The 20,069-nt window shown below is 26.3% G+C and overlaps 1 protein-coding gene across 2 annotated transcripts; it reads right to left on the bottom strand.

Annotated features, from left to right (window-relative positions):
* Window positions 1-9,157: 9,157 nt before the first annotated feature.
* LOC114120811 (uncharacterized) lies at window positions 9,158-11,788 on the bottom strand. Of its 2 annotated transcripts, XM_027982850.2 has the most exons (7): window positions 11,359-11,788; window positions 10,975-11,213; window positions 10,738-10,801; window positions 10,424-10,673; window positions 10,224-10,353; window positions 10,050-10,149; window positions 9,158-9,794 (listed from the first exon to the last, which is right to left on the bottom strand). In XM_027982850.2, the coding sequence occupies exons 1-7, from the start codon at window positions 11,447-11,449 to the stop codon at window positions 9,688-9,690; spliced, it is 981 nt and encodes a 326-aa protein (XP_027838651.1). In that variant the 5' UTR covers window positions 11,450-11,788; the 3' UTR covers window positions 9,158-9,687. The 2 variants fall into 2 exon arrangements, with proteins under 2 accessions (XP_027838651.1, XP_050053144.1); XM_050197187.1 differs by lacking the exon at window positions 11,359-11,788 and having other exon boundaries at window positions 11,039-11,181.
* Window positions 11,789-20,069: the final 8,281 nt, after the last annotated feature.

Raw genomic sequence — 20,069 nt, 5'->3', positions numbered from 1 at the left:
ATCAGTGCGAACTACGGACTGTAGACCGTCGATATTATGACGTGACATGTGCGATCGATCCTGAGGAATTTGAATTTTGAATACACCTAGGATAATCTATAGTAAGTACTTAATCTTAGCTATAAAACTTGCTGCCTACAATTTTATTATTATAATTTTTTAATATTACATAAACAATAATAAAAAACGTAGGTAAACGGATAACGCTTTGCTGTACATTAAGTTTCGAGTGGATCTCTATTATAGTGTTATGGATGTGTTAAATTTGAATTCAATGATATTATATGATTGTATACGAAAAACGATAATAAACGAAGACGGTCTGCTATCCTTATTACCAAGTATATTTTATTAATTTATTATATATTAAAATTATTTATTTACTTTTAGTATTTCGGTAGGTTAATAATTAGTATAATTTTTACCAAAAATATTGCATTTTTTTATGTTATTAATACTCAAACTCAATTATTATTTAATAATATGTATTTTAGTATTTATATTTTATCAACTAATATCACTCAAAATTTAATAATATGTTTTTGTAAATACCGTCAAACAGTATAAATATACCTAATAGATTCGTAGTACCTACCTACCTATAATAAAGAGATAATATTTTAAAATCAAATGTTATTGCGTATAGTAAAATACTAAAATTCATAATAATATTATAAAATACTAATAAATAAAAGTTAAAGTTGCCCCACGAACATGGGCGCCCATAAGTAGAATTTTAGGGGAGGTCAAAATAAAAAATTCTCAAATGTAAAGATAATAATTATATTATGGTAATATTTATTGAGTTACAAGTTTTTAGTATTTTTTGTCCAGGGGGAGCGAGTGCCCTATCTTACCCCTCCCAATGGGCGCCCATGCCCACGAATAATATTTTTAAATTATTACAAAATAAAATATATCGTTACTTATAATTGTATAAGTAATTCTAATTTGAAATGCTCATAAAAATTAATTTTGCCTACTGGTAAAAATTTATTTTATTTTTCGTATGTAGATTGAAAAATTAAGAAAGAATTTTGTATTAAATTTTTATGAATTTTGTCAAAATTCTAACTTATAATACTTATAAAAAAATGTGTATCTTTAAAACCTATTTTAATCATGTAACCAACTAGGTACAATACTTGCCTAATATTTTATTAGGTTAACTACAATTTACGATATAACAATGAATAATTAAAGTCGAATTGCTTGGATTAGAGAAATATCAGAGGGGCACCTGGTACTAAACTTCTATAAAATAATATAATTTATTAGAAGTAGTATCACGTATGACGAATTACAATCAATAATCATGTTTATATTTTTCTATAGTGTACTTTAGGTACACTATAGAAATAAATTAAGTATTATTTCAATTATTATTTTACCTATAAGCTTTAATTATAGAATTAAATTATCATAATTATTTGGGAGCAAAAATTAATTAATTTAGTATACTTTATTAGTATAGTATATTATACGTTTATTGTGCATAGTATATTATGAATTATAATTAATATTTTTATGAATAATTTTTTTAAATAATAAAAACACTACGACATAGATAAAATTATTCTCTATGTGTTGTAAAATTTTGGTTATTCTATTATAATAAATTATGATACGAGAAAAGTTGTCCCCCGCGAAACAGTTTTTACAATCGAATTACGAGTGGTGTGGCGTCCCTTTGTCTGATCTCCAGTGGTGTGGCAGAGGCAATCATATTTCAAACCCTAAGTAAAGTATTTTAACAATGACCTCTCCACCACCTCCTTACAACATTATTACATATATGTAATAATTTAAAACTGTATGCTAATTTAGAATTTTTTTATACCTAGGACATAGCAGGTCATCAACAATTTTGTATAAAAAAAAATAGTATGATAATATAATATTATAAAATAATACATTTATTCATACAAATTTTAATTTTTAAATTCAAGAAAAATATCTAGGGTTAATCAATTAAGGCTTAATTATTGACAAATAACGACGTTTGGTGAATGACTACCCCGCTACCGCAGTAGCTTGAATATAACATTAACATTTAACAGTAGTGAGGTGACATATTTTGTTGAACCGTTGAAGAACCTGGCACTATGACATTTCTAAGCTTTTTACATTTCTGTATGACGGTAAATCAATAGTAATATTATAGTATATTACAAATATTTAAAATGCAATGTTAATAAATATGATATCAACTATCAAGTATTAGTGCAAAAGTCCATTTTCCCATAGTTACTAGATTTACTGTTTGGCAATTTTAATTTATAATAATGCTGAAAAATATTTTACGAATAATAAACGTAATAATTAATAATAAATTAGGTATCTGTTAAGAATACACTTGTAGTAAACTGAGGCCGCCGCTTTACTATAACTACACTAATACACTATTATATTTTACTATGATTTAGCATTAACATGTTGTCACCAAACCTAAATGTTACCATACTGTTTTTATACCTAAAAATAAATCACTGTATTATTCATTATTTAAATTATATTTTAAAGCATAGAATATTGCCTAAACCACACATTGATTTTTAAAAATCATTCGTATTAAACAAATTAATAAAATTACATTATAATTGTATAATGTTGTACACTTTTACATCATATTTGTAACATTATAATAGTTGTACCATAAGTACATAATTAATATAGAAACTGATTTTCTACATTTTTACATTTTCGGCTTATTTTAATACACCACCTAAATTCTCTACCGCATATGTCCGTCCAGCCGAGAGTCAGTACCTATATATACTATTTATTGTTATACAGGTCTCGTTATGCTGTTCGGACAAAATTAGACTAATTTCCCAATTTACCGGTCTTAATGAGTTTAAAAAGCCGCCACTTTTTTAAGTCCATTCCTAGTATTAGTTTGTAAAGGTTAGATACTGCAGGTTATTAGGCCGTACCTTAACGCCGCCGCTTGTTGTTTAAGTCTATAGATATTAGTATTAAATTTACTAATTTCCCTGGCAGAGTTATTTCACTTAATTAATAGTATTTCAATATATGTATATATTATATGTTATAATAAGTAATAAATAACTATACATTATATTACTCAATAACTGATGTTTATTCGGTTCACCTTCAACTAACCTCCTCAAATCCAAATGTGAGACTGACAAGTGTCGTCAGAGGTTTTTATTAAGTGTACTGTGCAGTAGTACGCAAGTACCTGGGATCACTACACTCGAATTTTAGTATCAGATTTGAGGTCGCAACTATACATTTTCAGAGTAAGTAGTGAGTACATATTGTGTTTAGGTTTTTTATTGAAAATTCGATTTTATTCTATTCCTCCTGAATCCTGAGTAACTTCACTTAGAAGTGTAAGCTCCTATTGGAGTATGACCTCCCTTCTAGTTTCATAATTTGATCCACCTGTTTTCCCAGGATATAAGTAGCTCCTGAAATTAATATGAGGTCCCTATTGCAAACTGGCCTACGGTCGTTAAATTTCTTTTTTCTAATCTGTGTATATATTGTGTATACCAGTAATGGCGGGTTCATTAGTGCTTTTTAAGTTCAAAACCTCAAAACTGTGTTTATAATTATTTTTGGTCCATTTAAAAAGTACGTGCATTTTTAATAGAGTATTTCACGTAAAGCAACCAACAGAGTCGAGAGTAGCAAACGATAGTGTAACCCATAGAGTAAGTTCAATATTCAGGATCAGGCGGACAACCACGAATCACTTGTAAGTCATTAAAATTTCAATATATTAGAATATGGTTGAAACAAAGTTTGCGAGTCAAATCAGTGTTGGGAAATAAAATAACGAGCCTATAGTATAGTTGTTACTTGTTGTACAAATCGAAATTCGACGAAAAACACACTATGTATTCATCTCTGCACAATTTTAAGGCACAAATTATCAAACTATAGGTTTATATTATAAAACCTATAAATAAATTTTTAGTCATAAGTATAAATCAATAAAAGCATTTCTCTAATCATGACGAATTTCACTATACTTATTTATTGTAAACATGTAAGAGTTTAATCTCATAAATCATTATATCCCAAAATAGTTCATTTATATCCACATAGATTAACAAATTTTTTTTGGAACATTTGAAAATAATTTAATTGGTTTTATCAGCATCTAGATATTTTGTTTGTATTTACAATTTTACGTTCGTTTCTTGCAGTAGGTATAATAAAAAAAAATTTAACACTGTAATATTGTTATAGCCTTATGGCTTATAGGTATATAATCGTATTATATTTAAGAGGTACATTAAATATCATTATACGTGTATAGTTTCTGAAAAAACGGTATATTTATTATACGTATACTGCAGTTATAAAATACGTTAGGTACACTTTTTTTACATAAACATTTTTTTATACCATAATGGCATAATGTGTTTATGTCTATTTTATATATTATTATATTATAAGTACACTTTACATGACATTTGTTTGAATGCGTGTAGGTATTATGAACACACATACATAAATACATTATGTAAAATAATACATAATATGTAATAGTGTAGTAAAATACTAACGTATGACATATTCTCTGGCAATTTGAAATTGTCACAAATATAACGACCTATAATAAGATAATGCAGTGGTACATACAAGTGATTTTCAAACGACATATTGCATGTCAGGCCTCCATTGTCAGTCATTGTACCATAGGTCCATAGGAGTTATCATCATGATATTATTATAGTGCCTATGTATACTTATACGGAAAAAAACAATAATAAAAATCAAAACAAACAGTCGTGTGTACAGTGTAGTGCAGTGTATATCATTAAAAATTATAATATAAATAATATAATAATAAAATACATAGGTACACTAACACTATACACAGTGATTCGATATAAAAGCATATTCACCCATCTGTAATATATCAAATTATATCAGTGTATTTATTTAAATTTTTTATACTATATTTTCGATTTGTTAAGCGGTTTAAGAAATATATACTATATTTCTAATTCCTATGTCAAACTTCATAAAATCTATTTATCCCGCAATAACTATTCGTTCGAAATTTGTTATTTATTTAAGAGTTATTAGCCAATAGTTATAATATTAAAGCTCAACAATTATTTTTTAAATTACAATCAATTTCGACTTTAACAATACAAATAAATTATATATTATACAGCTCCCAATATGAAAATAATAAAGACAAAACATTTCCTTATCATGTAATAAAAAGAAAAAGATTGTATAGGAATAGATTAATACACCTTAAATTATATCTAACCTAACCTATTTAAGCACATTTATGATAAAAAAAAATTAATTTATAATGTATTTGTGTAAGTGTAATTGTGTGAACAAACTATATAGTATACCTATACCTATACAAATAAACAAATTACAGAGTGTACTGTGAGGATTTACCCATTGCGATATCTCTTGAAATAATGGAGGTATCATAATTTAGATTTTTTTTCATATGAAACATAGAGACAAAAAGGACTAAAAGAATTTCATATTTAAATTCAATTTCATTTTTTGGTAAAAAAGTTTAAAAAAAATTAAAGATAGCCATTTTGTAGAATTTATTTTTTTGAAAACGTTGACGTTACGCAGTATCGTATTTTCATTAACATCGTGATTTTTAATATTTTTTTTAGTTTTGAGAAGTACAAATAAATTACCGTCTGATAACAATGATCATTAAAAACCATGTTTGATATCATTGCAGGCCCGACTAAACTCCTCAAGGGGTAGGCGACATAGGCCTACGCCTAGGGAGGCATTTAACATTTTTGTATATTATAGATAAAAATAAATATTTGATGTAGTATGTGAGGGGTGAAAAAACTCAAGTATGCCTAGGCGTGTTTAAACACTTGAACTGGTCCTGTATCATTGTCAATATTAGATAATTCACAGTTTTTCAAATAATGAAATTAATAAAAAAAAAAATGTCGAAAAGTTAAAATTTTCATAAAAATAAACTCTACAAAATGCTATCTTCAATTTTTTTGAAAACAATTAAATAAAAATAATTTTTTTAACTATTACCAGAACATTAAATTAAATTAAAATTGAAAATTAATTTTCATTATTTCAGGAGATATCACAATGGGTAAATACACACGAGTTAAGTTTAGGGTTTTGTTAACAAAATTAAAAAACTATTATACATTTATTTGATAAATATCTTTAAAAAATTGAATAAATATATCTTCAGTATTGCTTACTAAAAATGTATAATGATAAATAATTTAATATTAAAATTTTAAACGTCACTAAATATATTTAAGTAGGTATAGTTGTTGCGTATTCGGATAGATGACATTTTTCAAGTGGTTTACAAGTTTTCTGTTTATTTATATTATATATTATTTCAACAAGAATATAATATAATTCTTTATTCAACAAGGTTATTGGGATAATATAGCAATAGTAAGTACTAAGTAGTACCAATAATAACAAAAGTTATGATTACGTAGAGCACGAATAACAAACAATACCTACATATCTATCTATATACGAATATATTTAATATATAATATATATGTATAAAGTATAAAGAATAAATAGGTCACAATGTCACACATACGACACGAATGCCAAATCATGTGTTCAATCTATAATGCATGGAAATTTGAGTTATAGGTAGGTAATGTGGATTGTAGGTATATTATGTTTAAATGCTATACGTATATAATATATATATAATAATATACCACACACACAGTAGCATATTTATGGCTGGTGATCCCTACTATGACTTTTTTTCTTTTATCTATTCTATTCATTGATGGTATTCACTATTCAGAGTATTATTATAATACAGAAAAAAATACATTGTAGTACGCTTTTAGTAAAAATAGTTTTACGATTAATGGTGTTTAAATATACCTACCACTTATATTTGTAATTGGTATATAGGTATATGGGTACTCTATTTTGTTTTAGAAAAACAGTTTATTAAGTTTTATATTTTTAAAAAATGTTGGAACATTTATATTTTGCATTTACGATATTAATAAATTACTAATTTTTCAAATTTCACATCAATAATATTGTATACTTACTCCCCTACATAATATTTTAAATAGTGTATTTTTAATTTTAACGTTATCTTGACTTTGGAACCCAAATACCCAATCGATGGTTTCTGACTATAAAATTTAAGGAAATTTGTGAGGAGGGCACAGCTCCCCTAAGGCTCTCTAAAAACAAAATCAAATATACACCACTGCCTATATTAACCTACAATAAACCAATAATTACAATCAATATATACAAATATATGTAGGGACGGCCTGGGAGGTTTCTGGTGGCTTGACGGCTGTATTACATTTTTTTTTTTAAATAATTAGGTAGTTTTTAATTTCTTTATACTAAAAAATTATATCATATGTCTATTACATTTTTCCAACTTGAATTTTTATCCCAGGCCGTCGCTGTTATGTATTTAAGATACAGAAATCATAAATGTTATGTAAATGTAATAATATAACTACTATAGAATATATTATAATCGTATCAAATTTTACGTCATTCGTCACTCGAAAACTCAACAATTCATTATTCTTTTATAGTTGTAATTTTATATACATATACCTATAGGTAGGGTATACCTATGATAACATGTATAATAAATTTATAATGAACACGAGTGGATGTTAACACTGTACCTTATTGTACCTATACCTGTAATGGATATATAAATTGTAAAAATCTATATAAAGATATTCATTATACAATATACCTATTATATTATACTAGTATACTACACGTGACACGTCTACACTATATCTATATTGGTCATATAATCTATACTCTATACTATATATTATTTAATAATTAATAAAAGATATTCATATAAATTTTATACTATTTCTTATATGATTATATTTATTTTTGTTTTATGTATAAATTTTCAGTATTTGAACAATGTAAAATATTATTATTGTAGTTTATTATTCAAGATAGATACCTAATTCTTATTGACATGTGATAATCTAAAAAATAATCGTACTTGCGCTTAGGACGTTTAGGTACATAATTATAAAAATGAATATTGAATTTTCTTCACAAATATTATTTCACCAATATTTTTTTCGTCGAGCTTTTAGGCAAAATGCCGATTTGGCCTGCACTATAGGGACCTACATCAGATTATCTAAATAGATAATAAGTAGATTCGAATAATAATAATAATGAAACGTCAATGACCTAACCTTATTTTTCTATAATGCAATATATTATGACGTAGATATGTTGCGTATTAGACTGCAGAGACGTAATTTAAAATACGTTACAATAGTCAATAGAATCAGTTGTATTCGACAGTATGACGCTCGTCCCATCAACGGCATTTGAAAAATTGTATTTCGTATTTATTGTTCAAATTGTTCAATAATGAATGATGAATAATTTCCAATGTATGTACTATACTGAATGGGTTGACGACTTAACATAACGTTCCATGTTTTTGTTAGGTTGACCTACTTATGAAATCAAAAGAAGAAACATGCGATAAATATTATACATAGATATATTTGTCGATGAACTAATGTTTCAATAAAATCTGTCTAAATGCATATACACATTACGCAATACCGTTGAATATAAAATACAATGTAAAACCTTCATTTACTACAGCTAAAAAGTTAAAAGCTTATCAATCATATAGGAAATCATAAGCGAATTAAGATATCTCGTAAATTACAGCATATCCTGATATCATATTAAAAAATAAGCCAGTAATCTGCATTATCGCGATAATACAAAAGAGTTTTCAAATATATAACAAATGTTATGAATAATAATTATTATACACCAGTTTCTAATAGTTTTGAAAACTTGTCAATTGGACTATTTATGTTAGATTGTTATAACATTGTTGGTTTTACTTTTGTACTTCGGTAATGTTTAACTGACAATAAATTTACATTGCTTTTAAATAATAGTATTTAAAATCAATAATAATATTAGTTATACCTTTAAATATTCAAAATAAAACTTACAATGTTATCATTATGTTAATATTTAGTTACATACAACTACACACAAAATGAAATGGGTAATTTGTGTAACCACAAAATAAGTATCACAAGATATAATTAATTTTATCATTAATACAAATTTAATCATTTAAACACCATATAATTTATAATAATTTAATACACAATTATTAAAGACAAAAAACATATAATTTTATTATCACTTCAATATAACACTACACTTTTTTACATGATCTTTATAATGGTTTAAAGTGTTTTAAATATTTAATTTTAAAAATATAGATTGACTAGCCAAACCACAAGCTTAAAATAGTTGTAAATAATGTATATTTAAAAATTGTCTAATTATATTAAACAAAACACTAATAAATAGTACAAAAACATTCAAATCTTTTAATTTAGTATGATTTTTTAATTTCAAATACATGATTAATAATTAAAAACAATTGTATTTAGTAAAACATTATAATATTAATAGAATTAAAATTAAATAATAGTAAAATAATAACAAAACATTAGGGCGTTTAATACGCATTTAATTTATGTATCACAATAAAAATGGAAGGAACATAATGGGATTTAGCGAATATTTGGCAAAATAAATAGACTCAAAATAAAACAAAATATGAGAAGTAATATTGAAAAATGGAAAGATAAGTTGAAAGAAGACATTACATAAATTAACACAACAAACAATTCATTCGGCTTTTGAAAGGCCGTTTTCAGTCAACAAGTTGTCACACTTTTTATAAAGAGACTGGAGTGGTACATGTAATAATTCAACCAATTCTGGAAAACGTGGCTCTGTAAAATTTAAATTAATTATAGTAGATACAATAAAAAAATGTTTTAGATAACTAGATATAACTGTAATCAGTGGCTGTCTTAGGTAGGTACCAGCCTTGGCCCTGTCCTGCCTCACAAATTTGTATAATATTTTCAGCCTCAAGTCATAAAAAATTATTTTCTGAGGCATCATCTAAAACAAAATGCCCAGGCTTTTCCAACTTAAGGCCGGCTGTGACTATATAATAAATTACTTTTCGATACTAAACTTACCATTTTCTGGATTAATGATCCCATGTCTGATCAAAAAATCAATAATTACAGGGCAACTAGTAGTCTTAAAATCTGGAGATAAAATTCTGTTCACAGTTTCCTAAATGAAAAATTTTAATGAAAACAAAATAATAACACAATAGATAATAAAATATATACAAAATAAATACTAACACTTGCAGTCACCAATTCAAATTTTTCTACTTCATTGTCTTGATTCCGAGGCACAAAATCTGGAGGTAATTCTAAGTCAAAAACAAATTCTGTATCGGGAAACAATCCTCGTTCACTTTCATAGAAGAAACTAAAACATAAAAAGTATAACATTTACATTTAACAGAAAATTAATATACATTTAAAACAAAATATCTTACGACACAGTGCCAGCTGATTGCAAATTTTTCATAAGGTCTGGAGTTAATGATGCTTCTTCTTCTCCTTCTTTATAAGCAGTGTGTATAACACTGTTTCCAACTGATAAACCCCCAGCAACCATATTATCCCATTTCCCAGGCCATGTCTGTTTAGTCAATGATCTTTGTTGAAGCCAAATGCATAATCCTTTCTGTGGATGGTTCACATAACCATTTATGTCGACACCATAATTACAAATCCCAAATAGACCTACAAATAAAATAGCCAATACAATTATTTGGATAAAAAATTGTTTATTGTCTAGGACATTTACAAGTAGCAGACCGATCCATTTTTAGCAACGGTTGATCAGCAAACATTGTCCGTACTTCATAACACTAAATTGAAACATATTTCATTAGTTATTTTCAATAATCTTACAATACATGTATTCATAAGAAATAATGAAAATACTAGGAAATACAATATTTGAAGGTTGTTAAAATCATGCTAGTAAAATACTGAATAAATCAGAAATTGTTATATCAATAAAAGAAGCATGTGTTAATACCTCATCCCTCCACCCTTTCAGCGTTATAAACAATTTTTTTTCTTTCATTTCTTTAAGTACAGACTCTATGTTAGCAGAACGTTCATCGTAATCCCTGAATGCTGGGTTCAGTGTGACACTATTGGGGTTGACGATAAACACATTCGGATAGCGGCTTAATTCTATTGTGACGGTAGACCGGACCAAACCGACTTGGATGCCGTCCACGATGAATGCACGACATTCTTTTTTCTGTAATCCTGTGAGTTGACAGAGGATGATTGTTAGTGGGTATGGTTTAAAAAAAAGTGAGTATGGTTAAGGGTAAATAAAGTACGATAGAACATAATAAAAATTATAATCATACAATAATCACTGGCACAGGGTAAAAGGAGGCACACGTACCGTTTAAGTAAAAGCTGTTGAACTTATGCGCTAGTTTTAAAAACTTGGACATTGTACGGCGGTGATGTGCATGTGCGGTAGAGTCGTTCATCACCGAATGAGAATTATTACGGTTGTGGTATCACCGCCGCCTCCGCCGGTTCAATACGTCATCATCTAGCAACGGTAATGACGAGACGGATGACGAATCGTCCGCTAACTCAATTGAAGCGATAGCAATTACCTATGACAAGAAATCGTAATAGCGCCCGACGGGAGCGACACAAGTCATAAACTGGTCGATGTGTTCACGACGACGATAATAGTCAATAGACAAATATTGTTATTATTTATTATTAATTAATGTTCTATATTGGTGGTATTCACTGCGGAAGGAAGCTGAGTAAAGAGGAAATAATATTTTTATTAATTATATTAATGAATATCACGTATTCGCATTTAGAAATCTTATATTATATTTATTGTTAGGTGATAAGAAATAAAATTCCGCTGGATGACAGATGAACGTTTACCAGGTAATCGATATACCAAGAGGTTTAAAATGGCGCAATATACTGAACTTTCAAAATATACGCCATTTTCCCATGCGACACAAATCTTAATAATACTTATGTCCATTCCGGAAAAACAACAAAAACCTAACCTAACCTAAACAGGAATTTTTACACAAAACCAGTTTTTGACAGAATCGATTTTTTTATACGATTGTAATTTAAAAACGAACCACTGTAATTACTTGAAATTTCCACCAAATTTTTATATTAGTGTTATTTACCTACAGTTAAAATTTCAAAAAATTTTGGGTTTTTTTGAGTTATTTGTGGAGAACTGAAATTTAAAATTTTTCAAAGTATTTTTTTTTAACTATTGATAAAAAAAATTTTGGTGCCTAAAAAAAATTTAAAGTCAAATGATACAGTGGCTAAGACATGTCATGAGGCGGATTGGCGGAATACTGATACAGTAACCAAAATAGTACTAAATTGGAAACCAGAAGGGAAAAAACCACGGGTCATCCTCGGAAGAGATGGATGGATGTTGTAGAAAAGGATTTGGAAGATCTTGGAGTGCAGGATTGGAGGGAGATTGTGTAGGATCGTAATAAGTGGAGTGATTTGGTGATAGCGGCGAAAACTCTTGGAGAGTTATGAAAGCCAGGAAAAGAAGAAAAAAAAATTGAAAATTTATACAGGGTTTCTCATAAGTCGTTCTTACTGTGGTTAAAAAAAAATCAAAAACCGTTAGTCACAATTTTTTTTTTTATATAAGCGTTTTAAGTTCTAATTTTTAAAAACTAACCTACTTCAAAATTGCAAAAATGTACAAGTAATTTTGTAGTTGAAAATTCATAAAAGTTTTCGTATTATATCTAAGGTTAAGAAATTCAACACTAAGTTTTCCATAAGTTTTACTATACTGAAAACTCGAAGCCTCATTATAGGAAAAATGTTAATAAACATATTATAATATTACGAGTATATTGGCTAGAAAGTATTGATTAGTTAAATCATAATACTGTGCTGGCTTATTAGAATAAAATATATTATAATAATATTTAAACCTATTGTTTATCTTATAATTTTTATCGTCGGTCAGTAAAGTTATTCAAATACAATTTCATGGTTTATATTAATTTAATACTTAAATAATGTATCTGTTAATTGTTTTTATTCTAAGTACACTATTCGATTTTTTTTTTAAGTAGTTCTGTTTAACAAAAGTTATTTTTTATTTAAAATGTTTTTATTCTAATTTACAATTTTATCTTTGGTGTATAATTTTTCAAGAATGATTCGCAATCAGATGAGTATTATTAGTATCTGCGTTTTCTAATATTGTCCACATAATTCTAGATATAGAATCATTTGATTTGTTTTATTTTATTTTTTATCATTGGTATAATGATAGTCAAGAAAGACAAGCAAGATTTTAGATGTATAATGGATTATTAATGATACATGAAAAATATGTTACTTTTGTATTACAGAATTATTAAAATAAATATCATTGAAAATATATAGGTAAGTGTAATTTATTTGTGTAATATTAGAAATAATTATAATAACCTTATTTAAGTTAAAATACTTAAATACTACCTGTTTTAATAGTATATCTGTATTATAATATTCATTTATACGTATTAAATATTAATTATATTTATTTTAGTTATAACTTATATGTGTACACATATTATAACAGTATTGAATTCAGCAGACAAAAACATATCAATATGAACGAAATTATTTTAATTGTGGAGTACGTTTTTTAAAAATTTGTAATATTTAATCAGATTGGACAACAATGATTACCGTTATTAGATCACCATTAATATCATATACGTCTTGAATTCAGCACTGATAATGAGGGCAATGCGAGATTTTCGGTCACATAAGAGATACTATTTCATTAAATCAAAATTGTATTTTAAACATTATAATTTTAGCTTAAAATTTGCATAACACGATAAATTGTGACAATTTCACATATTATAGCTGCCCGAAAGTTAACCATTGTCCTCTATGTGGATTAGGCCTAAAGTTTATACTCGGGGAAACCACATTAAAAAAAACGCGCCACATGCAATACCTCATGCAACATTAAAGTTGATATAATAATATAGCATCGAATATCATAATGTGCTAAGGTGGTGAGGAAACTTGCATTGAAAATTGAAAGCAAAGTTTCTCATAAGTTAGTCTTATAGTGATTCAACAACTATTATTATTATTATTTCGTATGGCGTATAATTCAACAATTATATAAGAGTACCTACATACTAATTAGGCACATTTTTTTTTTATTAATGCTTAAACTTTGAAGTTCAAATAACAACAAAAATTCGTCAAAATCATGAATATTTGCAAATAATTTTTTGTTAAAATTTACAAAATATAATATATTTGTGTAAGTATCTAAAAGTTGAAAATTTAATACTAGATTTTCCATAAGTTTGGCTTACAATAATTAAAAAAATACTTGAACGTTGTCCAATTAAAAAAATGTTATCGTTAGTTTACATTTTTACGAAATTCAAAATTTACTCGTAAAATAACAATTTACTATCAAATAATTTTAGATTTTTGTTATAGTTAAAAATAATTATTCTAAAAAACTTGAAACATACACCAGTTATTTAAATTGGCATTTTCTGTACATGAATTAAATTTGGGAATCTATACAATAGATATTTCCCCCCGAACGGGACAATTTCCCCCCGGACAAAAATAAATAAATATTAGATAATAATAATATAAAATGCAAATAAATAAAATATGTATAAATAATTAAATTAATATATAAATATAATTGTATAAATGTAAATAAATGTACTGTTTAGTGTTTACGAAAACTAAATAATACAAAATATCAAAAATATCACGAAATATCATAACACTGTTGATATTAAAATATAAAATTAAATATAATGAAAATCAAAAATATGACGGAATATAATAAAACTATTGATAAAAAATAAAAATAAATATAATTATTGATCTATAAATTAAAATTTTTATTAAAGCACTTGAGTTGATGAGTAGCTCATCTGTAGATGAGCTCTAATAAAAAGCAAAATATATTTGGATGATTAATTCGCACTAGTGTTGCATATTTATTATTCCACTCTTCCGAAATATTATTTGTTTTATTAACAAATTGAGAAAAATGCTCTAAAAACTAAAAAAATTCATTAAAATCGTAAAAAAAAATACAAAAAAATTTCTTTTAATTATCAGTATCATATAAATATATTAAGATGATCGTATATTTTTGGTAAAACCAAAGTAGATTCCTGGTTTCAAACCTATTTTTTTGTAAAAATACATATATAATATATATCGATTCGGGGAGGAAACGTCTAGGTCCGGGGGGGGGGGAATGTCTAGTACCGCTAAAATTTCCGGAGGGAAAGGCACAGAGGGGAAACGTCCATGTACCTATAATTTTGGGTATTCAGGTTATTAAAACATAAACCACCTTTTTCAGTACCCAATTTACAATATATTTTATGTGTTATATCCTAGGCTGAAAAATCATCTCCGTTCGGAATCATTTTTCGTATACAATGATACTCATCATTGGATTTAAATTTAACGCATGAATAATATAGTGACCTTTGCAAAATATTGAAATGGTTAAATATGTAAAATGTATTATTACTTATATTGTTTATTACAGACTACAGAGTTATATATTATATTAATGTAACTACTATTTACTACTTACAACCAATTTCAGTTTTGTGTAAAGTACAGTATACATTACTATATAAGCCATAAGGAAACAATAAAGGAAAAACATTTTATTAGGAGGCTGCAAATTTTATGTTGCTCCTGGCAGCTGGCACAATTTTTGTAAATAAGAGCCTGATTACTTAGTTATGAGAGGTGGCTAATAGCCACTGGCTATCATTAGTCATTACACATAATATGTTACAAATCATTTTGTGCTTTGTCCACCGGATATGATTAGGTAATTAAAAACAGGTATTATTCTTCTATACATTGTATTTGAAACAATTATGATGACATGCAGACACACGTAGTACACAATAGTATTTGACTGTCTGTATCCGAATTAGTTCCCATACCTAAAAATTGACATAATGACATCCGAATTGATTCCCGACATTCCAGGCAACACCCATCAGAATTGGTAAACACTTAGACAAAATAGATAATAATAATATCTATAATATTATTTAATATTTAAATTAATGTCATTAAAACCGATTAATGTAAAGCTTGATGATTTTTTTTTAATTACATTTTTGAAAATTATATTGACAAAGATAACTCATTTCCACCAACAATGTGGGCCGAAAATACGAGTAGTATAGAACGAACAACTACCCAATTGTTGTGAATCATTTCACAGAAAGTTCAATAGTGTTGTTTTTATTCTGCACATCCGAACATTTTTCAATTCATGGACGTATATTTAAAGAAATCCAAATTGAATCTTATATAAAATTACGGAGTATAGAAAAAGCACAAAATCTTAAATCTAAAAATAAAGAAATATAGGGTAGGTACATAAAAACAGAAATGGACAATTATAAAAATAATACAATTAATCGATTAGAGTTTAAAAAAAGTTTGCTATAAATTGTTACCCCAATAATGCATTAATATCTACTAACAAAAAAAGGAAGTAGACAAATTAATATAATTTTGTTAATTAATACCTCTTTATTTTATATTTTTAATTTAAAATATTATTATTATTAATTATTATATGTACCATAACAAAAAATTATAAAATGGCAAAAAATCATAATTTTTAACTATACCTGCATAATATTGTGTAGACAATCCTAAATCTGTATAAAATGGGAAAGAAAATTGAAAATCCTTTGACCAAGGAATCAATTCGGATACACCCTTTGTAACAAACCGAGAACCAAGTCGGGTATTCCGATTTGACTGTACATAACGACATTTAAAAATACCAAGTATACTAAAATCAATGATAATAGACTACTAGAAGAATAGACTCTTAAATTTAAATAGACGTTTAGCCAGTTGAAATATTATCTAGTATGCACTATGCATAGGTACTATGATAGTTGCGGTCATGGTCACAGTACCTAAGTAAATGTAACCTTTTTGAAGGGTAACCGCAACTAGTAAACACCGATTTAAAGATATATATCGTTTTCTTTATTACCTACTCACATAAATATATTTTTGTAATATTATTATTTTTATTTAAATATTTAATCTTTGAAAGTTTGGAACGATTTTTAATGTTTCTTAACATATATAAATTTGCACCTTAGTTGTAATATTAATAAAATAATGAGGGCATTCATTATTTTAAAATAAATTCATAGGAATGAAACAATATAAATTATAATATTATTATTATATCAGTATTTTGTGGAATAAATTATAAATTTAAAGAGGTTACAGCCTACAGGTTTCATACCTAACTCGTCAGTCGTTATTTGATACGATGATAAGATTTTACTTGTGGCGCAACAAGTAGGAAATTTAGCTAAGCCGTGTCATTGTTAACAGCAATAATATTTCATTTAACGTAGTCATCCATAAGTAATTTATCATTAACTCAGATATCAGCCAAGTAAATTCTGATTACCCTAGATTTAAATAGCTGATAACTAGGGTTCGGATTTATACGTATTAAAAAACCAAAATATGTATATATATATATATATTATATGTAATAAGCAAAATAGTTTAATATTATGGTTGAAATATAGGTACTTATATGTATATATCAACCATGCTTAATATGTAAAAAAAAAATAAAAATATGGAAGGTAATAAAAATTTACAAAAAAGAATATTACTGAAAACAAAACTAAAAATTGCTTTATACCTACCTAAATAACAAAAAAAAAATTAAAATTAAAACATTAAATTGAAATTATTACCGATTAAATTGAACCTTATTCTTCTTGATTTTGATAGCAATGAGATATTATATTCATTGTTACTTACTTAAATTTTCAAAATGGTATACTCTAAAATTTGGCTGTAACACAGATTTATACCCACTGAATGAACAATCAACCTGAACTTATGTAATTGTTGCAAATTTTATTTTAGAAATATCCAAAACAGTAAGTTCAGTCTGGAATAATGTCTCATCGATTCCATAATGGACATCTCTGTTTAATTTTATTGAATGTAAACCAGAACTTTTACTTAATACTTCACTTAATACACTGTTCATTTTTTCTTTAATAGCTAATCCTAATGGTCCTTAGCCCTATTATACTTGTTCTATGTTATTTAAAGCTTCTTCGATGAGTCTTAAACTTTGAATTAGTCATTTTACGTGTTTCTATTTGTTTTATTGTATCCTCCAAGGCTCCAAATATCCAAAATTGACATATACATAAATTAAAATTAAAATTATTTTTTATATCATCTTTGTTGAATAGTTTAATCGCTTTTTGAATAAAAACTGCTAAAGTACGATTAAACGTAAATATGACCTCTTTTATTTAATCAAGTTAGGTACCTATCACAATAGTGTTTGATTGCACTTAATTATGTCCCCCATACCCCCACTTGGCAATTATCAGTTGGACTTAAAATTATACAGTTGATAAAATATACTATTATACATATATATATATATATACTTATGAATAAAGACAATAATTTCAAAATCGAAATATAGTTACCAATTACTATATGCGCCCGCAGAAATTTTTCTTGGAAGGATATTTTTAAGCATTCAATTTAACAGTTTAAAACATATTTTTGAAAAGTCAGGGGGGGGCAAATGCCCCAGCTTGCATCCTCTTCCGGGCGCCTATGATAGTTACACAGAATACAGATGTATTGTTTAAATTAACAAAGAAACTACACTCATTATTCCAGTCAATATTTATAACATTTAATAAATGTATAAGTACGTAAAGTACGTCATAATTGTATTTTATTAATTTGACTGATTTTTATTTTTTTTAAGGAAGAAGAATCAACTATGATTTTGTAACAAAATATTTTTTATGAAATAGCATTCATATATGAGACACATTAAAAAATTCACAATGCATTTGGATCATAATATAAATAACAATATAAAAGCATTAAAGATAAAAAAAAATCTTGTACCTACCAGTTAAATAGTTTTATGAATCATACTGTGAAAATGAGTGATGGAATTTGCACAATAAAACAATTACTCTGCAATTGATAATTGCATTTAATATTTATTAGATACACATTCTCAAAATTCATTTCTCAAATTTTTATTACTGGCATTAATTAAATATATGTAATGTGTATATTTAATTAATGTAACGATTACCTTCTATTAATTAACTGCTCAGTTCATGATAAGTAACTTTTGTTTCGTTTTAAATAGTAATCAATTAAATTGGTATAATACATAGTATCATAGTATTCAATATACTCTTTTTTAAATTATTATAATTTTTAGTTATTTGACTGAACAAAATTGGTATAAAGTACTAAGCAAGAGTTTAAATATACCACACATTATTACATGTAAAAGAAATTATAGAATAATAAAGAAATCAACTATCTACTTAAACAATGTGTACTGAATTTATGACATATGTATAAGATTATTTTTGTTCTTTGAATATTTGCTTCATTTTTAAACAACTATTTTGTTAACTGTTGAGTCTTACCAGTCATCACTAGAGTAGAGGAGTTCACATATATATTCTGTTAAAACGTAAGAAACACACATTTATACGCAGTATATGCAGCAAAAATTGATGAAATATTCCTAAAATAAATAAGTAAATTTAAATTTATTTATTTATCCATATTTAATTAATTAAACATGCAATATAATTATTATGATTATTTATTTTATGCTATAGGTTTATTATCAAAAAAAATTAATATTCAATGTTTTTAAAAGAATGTATAATAAATTGTTCTTTATTTTCCAGAGTGAAGTTACTAGTTAGAATAACGGTCCATGATTATTATCTTATGTTATAATATAGTATATACTGAATGATTTTTCAACATCTACAGACGTTTTATTTTTTTTTAACGTTTTCCAGGTCTGGGGCCATAGGAGATAAATCTTGAGGAAGTATCACATTAGATTTGTACCACTCATTTAAACTCTATTTTTTTTTTTTTTTTTTTGAAGTTGCTGTATTAAGTTGAAAACTTAAAATATGTTTCTTTATTTTAATCCAATACAGAGGAAATATGCTAAAATATTCTTTAACATGTACCATAAACTAA

Source organism: Aphis gossypii, chromosome 1 (genome assembly GCF_020184175.1).
Source record: "Aphis gossypii isolate Hap1 chromosome 1, ASM2018417v2, whole genome shotgun sequence".
NCBI classification, from domain to species: Eukaryota; Metazoa; Arthropoda; class Insecta; order Hemiptera; family Aphididae; genus Aphis; species Aphis gossypii.
Note: the sequence above shows the minus strand (reverse complement) of the source record. Positions and strands in the feature narration are given on the sequence as shown.

Excerpts from the sequence above, each read along its gene's own strand:
- LOC114120811 (XM_027982850.2), bottom strand. The coding sequence starts at position 11,449 with ATGAACGACTCTACCGCACATGCACATCACCGCCGTACAATGTCCAAG. Across the intron at positions 11,214-11,358 it reads CAACAGCTTTTACTTAAACG|GATTACAGAAAAAAGAATGT; the intron begins GTACGTGTGCCT and ends GTCAACTCACAG. Across the intron at positions 10,674-10,737 it reads AATGGATCGGTCTGCTACTT|GTCTATTTGGGATTTGTAAT; the intron begins GTAAATGTCCTA and ends TTTTATTTGTAG.